The 20,131-nt window shown below is 34.2% G+C and overlaps 2 protein-coding genes and 1 long non-coding RNA gene across 3 annotated transcripts in view; 2 read left to right on the top strand and 1 right to left on the bottom strand.

The window, feature by feature from the left end:
* The window catches only part of LOC128224800 (uncharacterized), a 29,765-nt gene extending 28,878 nt beyond the window's left edge, over nucleotides 1-887 (top strand). The window contains exon 10 of the mRNA XM_052934852.1: nucleotides 441-887. Within this exon, the coding sequence (XP_052790812.1) occupies nucleotides 441-680 (240 nt within the window). The 3' untranslated portion in view covers nucleotides 681-887. The remainder of the gene's footprint in view (nucleotides 1-440) is intronic.
* A 1,740-nt stretch (nucleotides 888-2,627) lies between these two features.
* LOC128224394 (pyrimidine-specific ribonucleoside hydrolase RihA-like) lies at nucleotides 2,628-8,481 on the bottom strand. The gene is made up of 10 exons (XM_052934219.1): nucleotides 8,290-8,481; nucleotides 7,808-7,985; nucleotides 7,063-7,179; nucleotides 6,175-6,330; nucleotides 6,017-6,033; nucleotides 5,758-5,934; nucleotides 5,276-5,453; nucleotides 4,531-4,647; nucleotides 3,662-3,798; nucleotides 2,628-3,256 (listed from the first exon to the last, which is right to left on the bottom strand). The coding sequence occupies exons 1-10, from the start codon at nucleotides 8,479-8,481 to the stop codon at nucleotides 2,906-2,908; spliced, it is 1,620 nt and encodes a 539-aa protein (XP_052790179.1). The 3' UTR covers nucleotides 2,628-2,905.
* Nucleotides 8,482-9,041: 560 nt separating this feature from the next.
* LOC128223109 (uncharacterized) lies at nucleotides 9,042-13,515 on the top strand. Its single transcript, XR_008259290.1, has 5 exons — nucleotides 9,042-9,105; nucleotides 9,741-9,905; nucleotides 10,781-10,899; nucleotides 11,225-11,290; nucleotides 11,617-13,515. It is a non-coding gene; the product is annotated as an uncharacterized LOC128223109 (long non-coding RNA).
* The last annotated feature ends 6,616 nt before the right edge of the window (nucleotides 13,516-20,131 follow it).

Here is a 20,131-nt window from a genome sequence, read left to right as displayed (position 1 = left end):
CTTACCAATATTTTTGAATAAAAGCGAAGCTGAATTCCAGCCATGATTCAGGCATAAATTTCGCTATTGATTTGTCGTAAACTCCCTTGGAGCATTTAAAGCGAAATTTGGACTACCTCTTTGTATATCAACCTATTGACACCATCTCTAATTTGATAACACATACTAACGATGCAACAGTTATAATAGAACGCCTTTGGTTAAGTGACAATAAAAGTCTAAAAGTCAAATAAATCATGAGTGTCTTGGATGTATTAAATAGTTTTTATAAACAAAGAGATAACCATGTCAAATGTACTTTGACTTTTTGATTGAAGAGAACTAGAACCCGCTGTATTTTTAAATATATTCATGAATTCCATACAACTAAATACTAATCCGAATATATTCTTATCCAATTTTGATTACAAACATAAAATATTGACTTTCATTTTTTACAGGAAATGGAAACACCCCCAAAGCCTGGAAATAAAATCGTAGTAAGACGACGGTCAAGAGGAGTGCGCAATGATAAGACTACGCATACCGGAATCGGAAGTTCAGAATTTACCGGAAGTGCACTATTTCCCGAAAAATCGTTTTTTTCGCCGCAAAGGTCAAACACAAATGTGACTTCTTTTGCTAATTCAAACAAAGAAGATCGATCGCTTGACAGATTTAAAATACTCCTCACCAACTAGAAATTATTTAAATGATCATTGATTTCGAAAAAGGTTGAGTATTCTGCTTCCTGTGTGTATTAAGAAAACAATTTCTACAAAATGCCAAAATATGTGTGATATTTTTGTTCTACTTACATAATTATCATTAATCATTAACCTAATAATCATTTTAAATACAAATTGCTTCGTAGATTGTATTCAAAGTAGTTTTATTTACAAGTCATGTTGTTGTTTTTAAAATTTCGTATCGAACTACTTTTAAATATATATATATATATACCTTTTATTATTCACATTTTAAAATGTACTGACATTGAAAATAAAATAAAGCAGCTAGTTTTTATGTTATGTATTTATTTTCACAGAAATCTTAAATTGATAACTTGTAATAAATAAAAACAATTATGTACAATGAACGAACACTATTGGAGCAAGTTATTTTTTCCAATTATGTTCTTTCATAAATTTTAACGCTTGAATTGAGTAATGTACAGTGTGTGTATACCACGTGATAAATGACGTCATACATGCTACGTCGGAAGGCAAAAAATGCTTAAAATGAAGACTTAAATCAAAGATAACTTTTCATTTACAACACTTTTTTGAATGAAACAAAGGGCAGTCTATGCCGCTTAAAGAGCCCCGCATTTGTTTTATTACCAATTTGATGAGGTCATTAGTTTCTTCAAACACTTAGACATACCTGTTTCCAAAATAATGTTTTGACAGTGCTCCGTCAGACGGCACATTATGAAATGTTTTGTCGAAGTGTTTTAAGAAACTAAACTCTTAATCAAATTCTGGTAAAAGACTGAAGGTGGGGCTCCGTAAATAGCGTAGACTGCGCTATGTTTCATTTAAAATGGTGAAGAAATAGTGAAGTTATCTTTGTTTAAAGTTGTTGTTTTTTCAAATCAAAATATTGCCTTCCGACGTACCATTTAAAAGGCATTTTATCACGTGGTATAAACACACACTGATGTATGGACGGTCAAAAATGATAACGAACAACTGATATATCATACTGGTATATTGACAGATTTTTTTGCAATTCCCTGAATTGTCTGATAATACATATGGAAGGTGTTCATTAAAGACAAATAGTTAAACTTCAACTTATATTCCTTTGGCAATTAGCAGTTGTTGTATTTGCGTTTCAATTTTATGTTAAGAAGTGATTTTATTTTCGGCCTATTTTTTGTCCGTAGCTATGAAATGTGTTAACCTATCGGGTCATTCTATATACAGCATGGGTAAGAAAGAAATACTGTAAGTATTTTTTTAAATGAAAGTAAGTATTTAAATCACAATTCTGGAAATAAATAATAAACTTGTGGTGTATATTTAAGTAATCAAATATGAATTGCGTTATTGGTGTTATTGTCAGGGATATGAACGCAGTTAGGCTGGTTAAAATATGCGCGGAGTTCTCCAACTACTTTAACCAGCCCAACTGCGTTCATACCCAGATAATGACACCATTTATTCCTTAAATATCCCTGGATATTGTTGTTCAATAAACTCCCCTTTGTGCGTCAAACATACAGTGTGTACATAATGTTCACTGTTAGATGGACAGTGTCCATGATCATAATTGTGACACATTTGTTAGGCCATGATGAAGTCTATTTGTACTAGGGGTGATCGGGAAGTTCATAGACTGTTCGTAAACTATGATTTACATCTTCCAGTAAGCGTGCAGTTGAAATACAAAAACATTTTGTATATTTTTCATTGATTAAAGAAATATTGTAGGATAAATCAACACTGATAACTTAAAGTTTGTATCAGTGAAAGGTGAAATACAGCTTCTGCATGAGACTGTCATAATTTGTAATATGAACAAAGATATTTGTTTTTAACCGAGTTGGGTTCAGAAAAATGAATTTTAAGATTTAAAACAAAAGACAAATCATGTCCTGCGATTTTTTTCCTTGTTAATAAATAGGACATATATTTATAATCAAACCAAACCCACGCACACTTATGTAACAACCAACTAGTTATCACTTCTAACTTTTTGAAGCCCTGATTAAGTCTGTTTGTATATTAACATATCAAATCGTCATAGGCAATAACTGTCCATTGCTTTATAAAAATAGATATTAGGTATCAACTGCTGTAATGTGAGATTGTCCTAACTTTTTATAAGAACAGAAATATTAGCCTTTACCTAATTATGTTCAGATAAAATGAATTCTCTGATTAAAAACAAAGACGAGACGCCTCAAATGATTGGCCAATCATGTCTTTTGATGTGTGTTCTTGTCTTTAAATAGGTCTTCTAACATTCCTTCAAATAAATCTTGGTTTATTTTTGTTACAACGCGTACATTGCTGGGTCTTTTCAGGGCTTTTTGCCAGTCCACGACCATTTGTCCCGTGGTGTATTGTCCTTTAAGTTCCACAGTTGCGTATACGTCACAGCAGGTTTTGATGACGTCGGGCCGAAGAAAGCAGGATATGATGAACACATCCGCGGATATGAACGTTGTCCACTTTTGTTTCTGAGCGTATTCACATGACTTCTTTTCGATTGACGAAAGAAATTTGCAAACATCCCCGCCTTTGTCACGAAGGTTGAAATAACACTCCTACAACAGATCAAACATTGTGACACAATTCAAAACTATTTCAGTTCCCAATTCACATAGCAATTAAACTTTGGAATAATTATACAGACTATTTAAGGTGCAAAACAAAACAAGGAAAATGAAACACATTTCGAACGTTTAACTCCTAATGAAATGCTCAGTTCTATTTTTTTAAGAATGAAAATACCATTTAAAGTATTTATTACTGTATGCATTTGTACCACATACATCTGAAAAAAGATTATCTTAGCCAGCAATTGTAACCGCCAATTTCATTACTTCTTGAATGGAAAGAATCGTACCGTTCTCGGCTTAGATTCTTCTGTTTTGTGTTACTTCATAAATATCCGCCGAAAAGGTTTGAGATACGGTTGGCTGCCTTTAACTATATCTTAATATATTTACCCATGGAATGGAATGCTCCATACAAGTCTCCCACGTGACAATGGTAATGGGCGCCTTTAGTTGATTCAAGACAACGTAAGCGGCCTCAGGATCAAAATAGAAATTAAACTCCGCGGCGACTGTAATATTCCCTTTCCCTAAAACAGTACAGATATCACGTACACATTTATATGGACATACCATTATAATAAGTATTACTGACATCCTTTTATCGTTTTTTTAACGATAATGATGTTTTTTTCAATATTTCGCGATTCTAAATTGCGCGATCCTTACTGTGCTATCGCGAATACTATAGTTATAACCAAAGACTTGATACTCGTAAACTTTGTACTCTAAAGAAACTTTGATATTTTCTCTAAAAGGGAAATAAGCCCAAGAGTATTAATTCATTTAACTGTATGTGTTTCGTTTCGTTCGTTATTTATAAAATTGTGGGTTCAGATACTTTGAAAGTAACTTATCTTTTATAGTATTTCAAGTCATTATTTAAAAAGGGCAGAGAGCTGCAGAAAAGGTAAGGGAAAACATTGTATCGGAACGAATGTAAATCTAATTTTTTGCTGACGACCTGATTAAAGATTACCATTGAAATGGTTCCAAGCGAACTGTTAAAATACTCGTATGATTTAAATTCATTTGGCACTATTTTAAGTCTGTATGTAGTTATTATCGACTTATCTAATTAATAAGCATGCGGTCCAAACCAATGCAATATTTGATTTTCATAAGCACAGAGGTATGTGGGGACCGGTCTCAATGAGGGCAGAGAGGTGGGACCAAAAAGGCAGGGTGAAGAACCCTTCGAAAACTGTCAAACCTAAATCCTATTACAATAGTATTATGTAATACTATGTGTGTATTATTACCATGATGGTTCCCGCCCATAATATAACAGTGCTTAAGTCGTGGGCCGAGTCCGGGATCCAATCTGAGGCCCATTGCAATATTGGTAAGGGGAGCAAGGCACACCAGAGATAACTCCCCTGAAAATAGAACGAAATAGAAATCGTACACGTAATAAGTTATAATCACAATCGCCATGATAATCATGATGTGTATCTCATTTTCCTTACAGCAAGTTATCTTGCGCTTCTAAAATTTTAACATATCTTCTTTGAGACTTCGACTAAAATTTGGAACTCAAATTCTTTTAGTCAAAATTATTTATCTACAACAGTTTGGACAACAATATATGAACATAAACGACAACCATTCAGAGTTCGACAAACAAGCAAAGGGCATTAGGCTGTGATATCAGATTCATTCGTAAACCTAGTCAGTGTCCAAATGTTATTAAAGTTAAATGATAAAACTGACCAGTGTTTACCGGACCCTCATACCACTGTTAAGATACATTAATAATAAGGGTGGTATTCAAAATTCAACTTAAGCTGATATTGTGTTAATACAATGTTTACTTCAATTTTCGTATACAATGTTATTTTTACCATACAATCCGATTAGCCACATCAATCCTCTTTCCAATTTTGACTAATGTTGGATACCGACCAGGATAAGCAAGTGTATATGGAGTTAATCAAGTATACCCAACACTATATTGCGTATTCACTGATTTATATTGTCCTTTGTGATTAAAAAAATGAGCCATACCTTTATACTTCTTAGAAAGTCGTATCAGCGCGTTAACTGCGTGTTCTGATTGGATAAGACTTTTATCCGGGGCTTCAGGATCCGGTACGTCGCCTAAACCGTCCGAACCGTGGTAATAATCACTCGATTCTTTTTCGTCTCCAAGCAACGCCTCGTTACATCCGATATATACTGGAATCTACAAATGCAAGTCTATAAGAGGCGAATCCTTGTCCTAGTAACAACACACATTACTATTGATCCGGGGGGAGCAGGTTCGATCTGAAGGTCCTCCGGGAAGGACGTTAAACAGGTGTCCCGTGTGAGGGTGCTGTACGATAGTGCACGTTAAAGAATCAGAGTATTTCTTACCAAAGTAACATTTTGTCTGCATGTTTGGACTCACCCATTTAGTAGGCAATGACGACTTACTTAGTTTAAAGGAACCCAGGGCAGTAATTGATCTTAACAATATTGTTTTTTTATAAAAAAAACACGCTTACGTCAAGTCGATTCACAACCTGTAACACTCTCAACACATTTTTCCCGACTTGCATCGCGTCAACATTTCCGGCCACGCACGTAATACCTATGACGTCAACATCCGGGCTCTTCAATGCCATCAGGATCGCTTGGGCATCGTCAACACCGGCATCGAACACATTTCGAACGTTTAACTCCTAATGAAATGCTCAGTTCTATTTTTTAAGAATGAAAATACCATTTAAAGTATTTATTACTGTATGCATTTGTACCACATACATCTGAAAAAAGATTATCTTAGCCAGCAATTGTAACCGCCAATTTCATTACTTCTTGAATGGAAAGAATCGTACCGTTCTCGGCTTAGATTCTTCTGTTTTGTGTTACTTCATAAATATCCGCCGAAAAGGTTTGAGATACGGTTGGCTGCCTTTAACTATATCTTAATATATTTACCCATGGAATGGAATGCTCCATACAAGTCTCCCACGTGACAATGGTAATGGGCGCCTTTAGTTGATTCAAGACAACGTAAGCGGCCTCAGGATCAAAATAGAAATTAAACTCCGCGGCGACTGTAATATTCCCTTTCCCTAAAACAGTACAGATATCACGTACACATTTATATGGACATACCATTATAATAAGTATTACTGACATCCTTTTATCGTTTTTTTAACGATAATGATGTTTTTTTCAATATTTCGCGATTCTAAATTGCGCGATCCTTACTGTGCTATCGCGAATACTATAGTTATAACCAAAGACTTGATACTCGTAAACTTTGTACTCTAAAGAAACTTTGATATTTTCTCTAAAAGGGAAATAAGCCCAAGAGTATTAATTCATTTAACTGTATGTGTTTCGTTTCGTTCGTTATTTATAAAATTGTGGGTTCAGATACTTTGAAAGTAACTTATCTTTTATAGTATTTCAAGTCATTATTTAAAAAGGGCAGAGAGCTGCAGAAAAGGTAAGGGAAAACATTGTATCGGAACGAATGTAAATCTAATTTTTTGCTGACGACCTGATTAAAGATTACCATTGAAATGGTTCCAAGCGAACTGTTAAAATACTCGTATGATTTAAATTCATTTGGCACTATTTTAAGTCTGTATGTAGTTATTATCGACTTATCTAATTAATAAGCATGCGGTCCAAACCAATGCAATATTTGATTTTCATAAGCACAGAGGTATGTGGGGACCGGTCTCAATGAGGGCAGAGAGGTGGGACCAAAAAGGCAGGGTGAAGAACCCTTCGAAAACTGTCAAACCTAAATCCTATTACAATAGTATTATGTAATACTATGTGTGTATTATTACCATGATGGTTCCCGCCCATAATATAACAGTGCTTAAGTCGTGGGCCGAGTCCGGGATCCAATCTGAGGCCCATTGCAATATTGGTAAGGGGAGCAAGGCACACCAGAGATAACTCCCCTGAAAATAGAACGAAATAGAAATCGTACACGTAATAAGTTATAATCACAATCGCCATGATAATCATGATGTGTATCTCATTTTCCTTACAGCAAGTTATCTTGCGCTTCTAAAATTTTAACATATCTTCTTTGAGACTTCGACTAAAATTTGGAACTCAAATTCTTTTAGTCAAAATTATTTATCTACAACAGTTTGGACAACAATATATGAACATAAACGACAACCATTCAGAGTTCGACAAACAAGCAAAGGGCATTAGGCTGTGATATCAGATTCATTCGTAAACCTAGTCAGTGTCCAAATGTTATTAAAGTTAAATGATAAAACTGACCAGTGTTTACCGGACCCTCATACCACTGTTAAGATACATTAATAATAAGGGTGGTATTCAAAATTCAACTTAAGCTGATATTGTGTTAATACAATGTTTACTTCAATTTTCGTATACAATGTTATTTTTACCATACAATCCGATTAGCCACATCAATCCTCTTTCCAATTTTGACTAATGTTGGATACCGACCAGGATAAGCAAGTGTATATGGAGTTAATCAAGTATACCCAACACTATATTGCGTATTCACTGATTTATATTGTCCTTTGTGATTAAAAAAATGAGCCATACCTTTATACTTCTTAGAAAGTCGTATCAGCGCGTTAACTGCGTGTTCTGATTGGATAAGACTTTTATCCGGGGCTTCAGGATCCGGTACGTCGCCTAAACCGTCCGAACCGTGGTAATAATCACTCGATTCTTTTTCGTCTCCAAGCAACGCCTCGTTACATCCGATATATACTGGAATCTACAAATGCAAGTCTATAAGAGGCGAATCCTTGTCCTAGTAACAACACACATTACTATTGATCCGGGGGGAGCAGGTTCGATCTGAAGGTCCTCCGGGAAGGACGTTAAACAGGTGTCCCGTGTGAGGGTGCTGTACGATAGTGCACGTTAAAGAATCAGAGTATTTCTTACCAAAGTAACATTTTGTCTGCATGTTTGGACTCACCCATTTAGTAGGCAATGACGACTTACTTAGTTTAAAGGAACCCAGGGCAGTAATTGATCTTAACAATATTGTTTTTTTATAAAAAAAACACGCTTACGTCAAGTCGATTCACAACCTGTAACACTCTCAACACATTTTTCCCGACTTGCATCGCGTCAACATTTCCGGCCACGCACGTAATACCTATGACGTCAACATCCGGGCTCTTCAATGCCATCAGGATCGCTTGGGCATCGTCAACACCGGCATCGGTGTCGATAAGAAGCTTGCGTTGACCGGAAGTTGCCATTTTTGTAGCGCAAAGCACGTTTCTGTTGTTTTGTTTTATAAATACAATAAGCAAAATGATGGTTCGTAAATATGAAAATTATATAAATGTGGATGGGAACGCGATTTTGATCATTGTGGCGCTAACGTGAATAACGAGAAAAAGCGAGAATCAAATCGCGCACTCTTTTCCCCTTGATTTTTCATGGTATTTTCGAGCTTAAAACTTAGTTATTTGTTGTCAACATAAAAAAACACGTCAATTTCAGCAATAAACCCTCTCCAACACTATTTATTGACGTTTAGTTGATCATAACCTTTTAACGTGTGTTTAATTTACCGAAAGAGTTGGTCAGCTGTTCGGCTTTTGGACTTTGGTAACTACGTTTGTATGACGGTAAGGTGCAAACATTTCTGGTCGAGGATGTGAGGCGTTTTTGAAATAAAAACAGTATTATTTTATTTTTTTGAAACGAAAGAACATTGATCAGAATATGCTTGATCATGAAATGGTTGTTTATAACCGATATTTGTTAACATTCTGACAAACAACGTAGTAACCGAGACACCGTTTCCCAGTTTATCACGAGGAACATTCGGTGTTAAACTTCAACGTTTCTTGGTTTAAATTGTGGAATTGCAAGTGGTAAGTACAATAAAATGTTATTTAATCATTAATGATTATTTTTAATCAGTATAACACAATCTACAAACTTGATAAGTAATTTGACAGTACTTTCACATGGCAATCAAAGTAATTGTCAAAACCCGGAAGTGAATTCTGTGAATTGTTTTGTTGTTAGCAACCGATAATGACCGCCAAGGTTAAATGTTAAACGTTGTCACAGGCCTCGACGGTACCTTATGAAAAAGAATATATTCAAAATGATGATCCAGATTTTGCAAATGTACAACTTTAACTTGACAATCTTTATTATAAATGAATTTGTGCAGTCTTCTCAAAGTCAAAATATAAAAGATTCAGATGAAAGGTCAATTTTATGTTTGATAAATAATGATGATTTTGATTGTGAAATGAACAAGAGTCTGATAGTGGACATGATGTTTCTGAGACTAATTTCAAAGATGATTTATTACTTTGTAAAATAATTATGATGGTACTCTGAGAACTGAAGATGTCAAGGAGATTCAAAATGTAAACAAACTGCAGTGTGCATACTACTATCATTTGAATGTTACTGAATAACGGTTCGGATCACCTGTTTTCATAAAGTAAAATACTATTTGATTTTTTGTTTGCTATCATTATTGTTTTTGAAGGTGCTGAACCATGTAGCCAAGATGTGCACTACCACTACTCATGGGATTTTGCCCAGCAAGTCCACTATCCACATCATGCCAACAAGTTGGGCCGATATATTTCGCCACCCCACAGAAGTGTCATGTGTTTCGCATGTGTGCCTTAGGTTCAGCTATGTTTTTATGGTAAGATGTCACTCTGAATTAAACATGGAGTAACAGAATAAGACAGATCTTATACAATAATGATGTACCTGTAAAAATTGTCTTTCCAAGTCAGAATTAATTTTTTAGGTTAGATTTTTTATGTTGTCAGCTTTGTATTCCTGTTCAAAAACTTTTACCTTGGCCATACTTAGAAATCCTTTTAAAAGATTCAACGTAAACAAGTTAAACACTCTTGATCTTAGCTTGGATTTTAAAAATGAATTTTAATTAGAAATAAAGATCTGTAATTGTAATACAGCTATCTGTTAGTGTCATTTTGGGTTGTCTACATTATCTTCTTGCTGACTATTTCAGTACAATTTTTATTATTATTTGTGAAATCAATTAAAGGGGCTATACACCATATGATGAAATAGCGGGAAAAAAAGAAGAAAATTGTCGAAAACTGACATAAACTTGGTATCAATGAGTACAATGCATTGAAACTAACTACATGTAACTGAAGTACCACATAGTTTACAATTATATATTTGCAGTTTTTTCGTATTGTACCATTAAAAAAGATTACTAGGTATGTATACCTAGTAGAATTCATTTGTATGCGTGATTGGCTTGTCGATGTTATCACCTGATATTACCAAGTTAGGTATATAGCTTAGATATTCCAAAGGTTTAGAGTAAGCCTTCGTAGCACAGTAGATACAACATTGGACTGCAATTTTGGTGAATCTGGATCGAACATTTACATTTTGGTATTTTTTTTACAATTATGATATCAAAGAGTAAAACATTTTTTTAAATAATTGTCCTGAGATTTGTTACAGAAAAAAACTGTTTTTGGTGCCAATCTGGTGTATAGTCCCTTTAACAATAGTTAACATTTATTTGTACAGGAAATTAGACATTTTATCTGGTGGACGAGGCCGAATTGCCGGGGAAAGGAAGTGACAGTGTCGTGAGCCTGGCCCACCACTACTTTCAGCACTATGGTGTCGGTGAAAAACATGCTGAGGTATTTAATGCTTCACCCATTTAAATTATCTATAGAATTTTAATGGATTAAAGGTTCTAACAGCTTATGCAAACTTTATCCTTATTGCTGAGAAGAGATTATGAGAATCAATAGTGAATATAAAAGATGATGAAACTTAACATATTTTACACCATGAAACACATTCTTACTCAGATTTTTTTTTCCATTTCACATTCGATGATTGATAACGATTGGACATTTGGATTCAACCATGGCTTATGAAATGTGTCCATCAATATAACATTGCTTTCTTCATGTACTGCATATAGCTTAAAAAAGAAAAAAAATGTATTAAATTTTCCAGGTTTATTTCGATAATGCTGTCGGCCAAAACAAGAACAATGCTATGCTTTGGTATGCCATGTGACCTGTAAGTTTTCTTATCTGTTAATAATGGTTTGTCTGATTTTTTAGGACAAATGCACTGTCTTTTGAAATCAATCACATCATTGATATCTGCGATTGGTGCTTTAATTTTAAAGGATGCAGAACTGGATGAAGTTAAAGTGTAATTGGCAGTAATTTGATATGAGGAATATGTTAACTAAATAAACATATGTTAACACTCCATTATTGTAAGATTTATATGTCTTGAAAACTTTATTATACCCTAGTTAAAATCATTTGCTTAGTTATATTTTTTGTGAATATAGATAAGTTTTATTTACACTAAACAGATCTTCCAACAATTTTCAGGATTGCATGAGAGTGTAACACTAAACACTATGTTGGCTGGGCACACCAAATTTGCTCCTGACTGTCACTTCGGCAACTGGAAGGTCCAGTGGCGATGTTGTAATGCCGAGAATCTTCAAGAAATTGCCCACACTGTTTTCACCTCTTCAAAGTCCGGCCACAACATCCCACACTTGGTTTATGACCCTCAATAGCCAATCACAGTTCACAGTTGGAAATCATTCCTAGATACATATTTCAAAACTCTAAAGAATATTACCAAATACCACCATTTCTATGTATCAAAACATAAACCAGGAGTTTAGTATGCAAAGAGTTTGTAGATTCCTCAGAAATTGAAGTTATTCTTTTGAGGATGAGTCCAGAATGTGGTGTTTTGCCTGAAATAAAGCACGCAACGTGCCTAGATGCTGAACGTCAATCGTACCTTCAATATTCTTTTGGTCCATTCTTTAGATCTGAGTCATCAAGATCTGCAGTATGCCCTAAACCAACTCTGTGTAAAGTCGAAGTTTACTCATTTGTTGGTGAAATGTCGATTGTAGATCAAATGTTTGTGGCAAATATGAAAGAAATGAGTAAAAAATGGCATTATCACATGTAACCATAGGAACAGGCTGTTGTTTTATGTAGTTCTTTTATGTCATTTTGTACATATAATGAGCAATGTGTACTCTTTGTGTCTATGAATTATTTTATGTGTTAGCTATAACAGACAGTTAAGTTAGTATTTCGGCATGGACACTGCATTTAAAATAAGAACATTTTTAGTGGACATTGTTTTCAAACTGGCTTACCAATGTGTAACAGAATGATCCATATCTTTTGATTTCTTTGTACAAAAATGTCTAGAAACTTTAGTTTTTATACCTAAGATACTTGGTATCATTTACATGCCAATAACTTAAAACGCATTGTATATTGAGAACACATTATTTGTGGCAGACTTTGAAAATGATTGGAAATAGCATTTTCATTAGTAACCATAGCAACCGATTTTTGCTTTGACCTTTGTGGCCAATTTCTATGTCATTATAGACATTAGCAATGTGTACTTGCTATTTTAATGTTGAAGTTTATGTAACACTAGTAAAGATAAGTGATATATTTAAACAGGTATCTTGACATATATATAATATTTAAAATAAGAACAGTTTTGTTCACATTGTTTTTTATCCCTGTGTTTCATAATGTTTCATATGTTTTATAACTTTTGTGAAATTTAACGTGAAACTTTAGAGTTAATTTCTGTAAATACTTAGTATCATAAAGATGTCAATAACTTATAAATAAAAAAAAATTATGCGGACTTTCAAAAATGATTGGTAATAGCATTTTCATAAGTAACCATAGCAACTGAATTTTGCTTTGACCTTTGTTGTAAGTTTCTTTATCATTATGGACATTAGCAATGTATACTTGTTATTTTCCTTTTGTAGTGAATGTGATACTAGTAAAGATAGTTTAATATTTTAATATTTTGACTTGTGTACTTCATTCAAAATAAGAACAGATTTAGCGAACATTTCGTTCAAATTGTGTTAAAGCGATCTGTTACGAAATGTTCCATATCCATTGTTTTTATTTTTTAATATTTGACTGACTAGTTCAGATTTTATTTCTGCAATTGCTTGGTATCATAAAAATGTCAATAACTTAAAACACAACTTTATGAAAAACATTATTTTTTGAGAAACATTTAGAAAATGAGTAAAAATGGCATTATCAATAGTTACCATAGCAACCAAATGCACTTATGAACTTTTCGTTAACTTTTGTAATTAAACTATGAGTGCTTATTGTTTCTATGCTAAAACTTATATGTTACATGTAAATAGTCCTTGACATGATACTTATCTGACATGGATATTTCATTCTAAATAAACACATTAGACCATACATTTTGTTCATTTCGATTTCTACACCCGTGTTACGAAAAGTACTATATTTTTTTAGTTTTTGTGAATTTTGACTTGAAACTTTGGATTTTTGTTCTTGAAATACTTGGCATCATAAAGGTTACAATATCTCAAAATGTCATTTTTGGGCCAGAATGATCATATTCCCATTCCCATCCACAAATACGTTTTACGAATACTGTGGATATGGTATAATGTAGGATGACTGAATACATCTATTCAGCCATTTCTGAAGAGTATAATATTCTGTATCATAAAATATAATATACTACATCATTCAATCAGTTACAAAACAAAATCAACATAGGTTATAAACGAATTTAACAAAAGTATCCATTCATATTTACACACTTAATGATATTGAACAAAGATAAAAGTGTAAACTTACATGTGTTTTTGACCAATAGTTTTCCTTTTCATCCAAATTCAAGATTCAATGTGTCTTTATGCCAGTGTATGACGTAATTTGCACACGCGTGCTGGTTTTTAAAATGAAAAACAAATCGTGCGTGATAGTGCATGAAAAACTAGAGGGATATGTTAATGTTTTTATCTAGCCTTTAAAGCGCGAATGTTTTATATGTTTGTAATGACATCGAAAGAAAAGTTTAAATCTCTGTTATTGTAAAATATTGAATGAACGTGATACATGTTTCATAAATCAGTTTTTTAACAAGTTAGATATTTAAATTACGACGGGCAAACATTTTGTTATGCGTTGAAAATGCTCTAACGCGTCACCCGTTATATTGCCAATGAGTGGAATATGGATGTAAACAGTGAGTATGGTTTCTTATTTTACATTTTTAGAGGATTATACTAGGAAATTAAAAAATGGAGATTGTAGTTCCACATAGAATTTGCTATGAGTAGTTCTTGTAAAAGTCCTGAATAAAATTTAAAATCTGATTGTCTAGAACTTGCAAAAGTTGCTAGAGGTTAGCGTCGACAACTTAAAAATCTGGATTTTCTTGAGAATTGTTTTCGTACCTTAGGTTTAAGCAATTACTTTACATGTGTGTGGCTTTTTTTATTGACAAAAGGTTGTCTCTTTAAATATTTTAGAAAAATTGTTTTACTTGGTGCACTATGCTCGACTTTCTGATCGTTGTGGTGCCAATGAATAGGTTGTGGTGCTCATGAATTGTAATTTAGTAGGAAACGAATTGTAAACAAACTGTAGTAATTACATAACATGACAATTTACAATTAACTAAAAACATTTTCGATCTTTTTAAAGTATGACGAACTACCATACTGCTTCACGAACTTTAAGGTTCATTTGGTGTCTTATAAATTAATACTTGATTGCAAATGATCGTCGTAATTCTGATTCTCTATTTCCAGGTATTATAAAGCAAATATCTAACGATTGTGTTTATATTTTTCAGATGGGTGTAAAGGAGACTCTTTAATAATAAGATAAACAGTTAGTTGTATTCTAATGTAGACGTTCGAGTGAGAGAATGAGAGTGGTTAAGTGGTAAAACGTATATGTGTCCGCGTCTCAACCAAGAGGTCGTGGGTTCGATACCCACCAGGGATTCGTTCTGATGGCCTTTTCAAAATGAAACAAATACTAGGTCCTACCCTGACAAAGCAGTCCTAAGGCCGGCTATATCCCCCGCCGTTGTTTTTAGAACATTTTGTTTTTTCTTAATACTTGCATAATAAAATTGATGAGATCCAGGATAATTTTTTTATGTATTCTCAACAAAAGTTTCTAAAGTAGGTCACTCAATGAGGTTAACATTTCTACCAAGTTATATGGTAATCAATCAATGCACAAGTAATTGATAGCGCGGACACGAGCATGTGTGCCTTTAAATATATCGTTGGACATTGACTTTTGAAGTATAGACCCGGGTCAAAGTATATGCGCATCGTCTCAATGAGGAAAACATTTGTACCAGGTTATATGGTCACCCATTAATTCAAATCGAAGTTATCGGGCGGACACGAACTTTGAGGTATGGTCCCGGGTCAAAGTCACTCCACAACGTCTCAACGATGACAACATTTGTACCAAGTTATATGGTAATCCATTATTGCATTAGTAAAGTATACCGCGGACACGAGCATGTGTACTCTGACATTTAAATGTCTCGTGTGACTTTGAGCTTTGAGGTTTTGACCCGGGTCAAGGTCAATCCACATTGTCTTAACTGAGGATATCATTTGTACTAAGTTATATGGTAATCCATCAATGCATAAGTAAGTTATAGCGCAGACACGAGTATGTGTACTCTGACATTTCAATGTTTCGTGTGACCTTGACCTTTCAGGTATTGACCCAGATCAAGTTCACTGCACATCGTCCCAATGAGGACAACATTTGTACGAAGTAATATGGTTTTCCATTAATGCATAAGTTAGAGCCCGGACACGAAATGTTACGGAGGGGAGGACAGACAGACAGACGATCAGACAGACGAAGTGCATTCCTATAATCCCCTCACCACTCAGTGGCGGGGGTTAAAATGGAATCAAGAGAGATTATAAAAATGAAATATATCAGCTTTCGTCATAATTAAGCTAAAAGAAATGAGTATACATTTAACTAACGCAGGTGCAGAACAATGCGTATGCGCAAAACTTAACCCTCGATACTACTGTTTGCAAATGAATTTAGCATTTGAAAGATACGTTGCATTGAATGATCGTGGCTTTAGCTCCGCCTGAATACACCGAGTGAATTCGAATTTCTCTACAGCTTGTCAATTGACTTCACAGGTCAAAAACAACGACTGCCACATTTAGCGAATGAGCTTATTATTTTACTACTTCTAAGGGGCGGGACTCATGGTCACAGACAAATAATATTTCCACTCGTGGCTAGGCCACTCGTGAAAATATTTTTTTCTTTGACCACTCGTGAAATAAAATACACTGATCATGAATTCAACAAATATCCCCCATAAATATTTTCGTTATTCATTAAAACAAAACTCCCTAGTTATAACATTGTCCATACCATTTGATATTGTTTAGGCGAATAACCTCTCTTTTTTCCTGTTTGGTTGTTAATTATATCGCTATATTCTGTGGCAAAATGTTTATCGAAAATAAAACAATGTCAAATCTCTATCCATTAATTTTGCGGGCCACAATTTGTATGCAAACATTTAAACACATTAATATTACTAGAAGAATTGAAAGAGGACATGTGTTTTTTTTTTCAATTTAAGATAATTTCAACCCAACAAAATTCCGTTTATATGCTGAGACTAGAAAGTAACCTGTTAAAGATTGAAATGCAAAACAGTGAATTAAAATCGATTGAGCTTTCAAACAGTAAAATAAAAAAAGGTTTATTTTCAATAGCTTATTATTATGAACAACCGATGTCATCAGACTGAAAAAAAAAATCATGTAGTCTATCTTGTGGTTAGATCATATTTACGTTTTTCATAAAATTTCAATATGTTTTTATATTTTAAAGCGACATATTGAAAACATTAATTTTACGCACCATAACTCACTGTAATTAATGTAATAACAGTTCAGTATACATTAAAGATGCACCCTTACTCCCAGATTAGATTTACCATAATTAATGATATTGCTTCAATCTTTCAAAATGTATGAATAAATGTCGAAAACATTGGTTCTTATGAAGGATACCAAGTTAAATTTGAAAGAAATAAAAATAAAACAAGGTATTTCTACCTTATGAGACTATAGTAGACCACAGTTAATCTTTTAAAATTCACCAATCATTTATTATTTTTTTGCGCTTTCTGCTATTAAATACACAGTTACAATTTTGTTATCATTCATTTCATTTCATTTATTTCAATATATCCTCCGCACGGGAGATGAGAACACAATATAATATATATAAGCATGTTTAAATATGTCAGTAGGAAAAGTTATTTCATGCATGAAGTAGCATGAGAGTAATACATACATGTATACAATGGGTTCAAGTCAAACACAATATTTATGACAAACTAACAGCAATTGTATGATCATACAATATAGACATAATCATCTTACGTAATATATGCACAAATGCCACTGTTTCAGTATTATTTAAACATTATCGAAAGTATTGTATACATTGAACGCATCTTGTACTTAACGAAAACTGAGCTTGCATAACAGCAATTGATTATAGTCTTCATTTTGTATGTACTTGCTCCCTAAAACAAAATCTCTTAAAATTGTGGAATCTTTTTTAGCTAAGTCGGATCCGACATGTTGACAAATACTATGTTTTTATCACAATAAAAACTATCGCGTACAGCTGCTGTACACGGACAAGCAAACACGATATGCTCGGTTTTGTTAAAGAACACGCGTTTGCAAATTAAGCAGACGGAGTGCAGTAAAGAGGGCTTGTCTAGCCACAAGTTAGCAATAAAATGCGCAAGTTTTAAGTCCGAGCGATTATTTGCGGACTGTCACACAACACATGGCTCAATTTGTTTATGGAGAATTTTGAATAGTAAAAGATCCCTGTCGCTAATAAGTCATTCGCGCCATTAAGTAAGTTCTGTCTGTTTCACGGTTTTATGAATAGAGCTTTTCCAGCTCGACTTTGAACGCGCTACATTATGCAATATGAAATCGTTAAGGCTATCCTGTAAGCGGTATTTGTTTACCAAAGCGCATATATCAGGTATAAAGCCTAGCATTGGATTACTTGTTCGGCGATTAAGAAATGTTATATATTTCCTTACAAAAAGTTTTCGTGTTAAACTATCAGAAGGCAACGTCATTATCTTTTGCAGAAAAGATAATTTGTGGATCTCGACTAAGCTTATAAGACGATATAGTCCCACCATTGACTCACACATGTCGGAACGAGTGTATTTATTAAAGCCTTGAATCATTTTAACAATATAATGTTGAGTCATATTGATAATATCGAGATCCGATGACTTGAGGTTATTCCACAATTCGCTTCCATACAAAATAGTTGGAATAATGACTTTTTTATATATGCTAGTGGCAGTTAATGGACTAAGAATTTCGCCATGTAGTCCATAACCTTTCATAGCATGGAATGAGTTTTTGCCCTTTTGGCACCGTTCTTCAATACGTGTTGTAGACCGCATCCCATACTTAGAGTTAACTAGTATCCCTAAATGAGTGGACGATTTGACGTAACTAAGCGATTGTCCGGCAAATGTTACTATTAGTGGAACTGACAAGCGTTTTGTGGAGAACGACAAGCAACAAGACTTTGTAGTATTGATTTCATATTTGTGAAGAACTGCATAGTCTTGTACGACATCAAGCATATGCTGAAGACCGGAGAACGTTAAAGCAACGAGTGAAATGTCATCTGCGAGAGTAGGATTCCCTGCAGCAATTGTACCAACCTTGGCGCCATATCCGGATGTTTCTAATCGATTCAGCAGGTCGTTAATGTGCACTAAATAATAAAAACCTGATAATACGCCGCCTTGGCGGACAGATCTACGTACATTTATAGAGTCAGACGTTGAACCAGACCACCTCACGTATGTTGTAAGGTTTTGGTTACCATTAAGTAGAGTTTTCCATAGCTTCCCTTGAATGCCAAGATCGTGCAATTTCAAAAATAGGGAGTCGTGCCAGACAATATTAAAGGCGCCTTTCATATCTAACTGATGTACATAGCTTCCCTTGAATGCCAAGATCGTGCAATTTCAAAAATAGGGAGTCGTGCCAGACAAAATTAAAGGCGCCTTTCATATCTAACTGATGTACATATACATTACATCCACTATCGAGAGTATGCGTAATTACTTCATGTAGATTAAAGGCTTCAGTTATACAACTCAGTCCTTTTTGGAATCATTGTTGTTGTTTATTCTGAAATTTGGAAAATGATATTATATCAAATCTATTTACGATGACACGCTCGAATATTTTGCAAAACGTAGAAAAAAGTGAAATCGGCCTGTAGCTACTAGGACTTGACCGTGGCTTGCCATTTCCTTTGTAAATAGGGATGATGTAACTACGTTTCCATGACGCTGGATACTTTTCGTAGCGTACTATATCATTAAACAGAACCTTAAGGGCCATAATAACTGGTTGCTCACCGTATAAACGTGTTCATTTAAAACCGAGTCTGGACCGGGCGCTTTTTTACGTTTAAATCTTTTAATCGCGATCCTAATTTCATGTTCTGAGATTTCTTTAAATGTAGTGTTATCTGGTAAAGATTCGCGAATCTTTTCATTAATTCTGTCTTTAACTTCACGCTCAAATTCTGAAAGCGGCATATTATAGCTAACATCAAATACGGATCAGTAAAAACTAGCAAAACCATCCTTTATCATCTCACCCTCGTACTTTACGCCATCAACCTCAAGTTTTGAAACACTGTTAGGGTTTTTATTTCTTAACTTTCTAAGAAGGCGCCATAATAACTTGTCATCTGTTCCTGCCGCGTTATCGATTTTATCGAAAACATTATGCACATATGTTTCGGCGAGCCTCCGCTGTGTAGCTCTAAAAAGGGATTTTGCTCGCTTAAATCTTTTTAATGAATCATGGCTTGGATTGCGCGGACGACCATTTCGCATCCATTGTAATCGTTCGTGTTTAGCAGTTAGATATAATTGTTTTATTTTATCATTCCAGTATGTCTTTGGTTT

This window comes from Mya arenaria, chromosome 17, assembly GCF_026914265.1.
Source record: "Mya arenaria isolate MELC-2E11 chromosome 17, ASM2691426v1".
Lineage (NCBI taxonomy): Eukaryota > Metazoa > Mollusca > Bivalvia > Myida > Myidae > Mya > Mya arenaria.
This window is presented reverse-complemented; position numbering and strand designations above follow the sequence as displayed.

Excerpts from the sequence above, each read along its gene's own strand:
- LOC128224394 (XM_052934219.1), bottom strand. The coding sequence starts at position 8,481 with ATGGCAACTTCCGGTCAACGCAAGCTTCTTATCGACACCGATGCCGGT. Across the intron at positions 4,648-5,275 it reads ACTTTCTAAGAAGTATAAAG|GGGAGTTATCTCTGGTGTGC; the intron begins GTATGGCTCATT and ends TTCTATTTTCAG. Across the intron at positions 3,257-3,661 it reads TGGAGCATTCCATTCCATGG|GAGTGTTATTTCAACCTTCG; the intron begins GTAAATATATTA and ends GATCTGTTGTAG.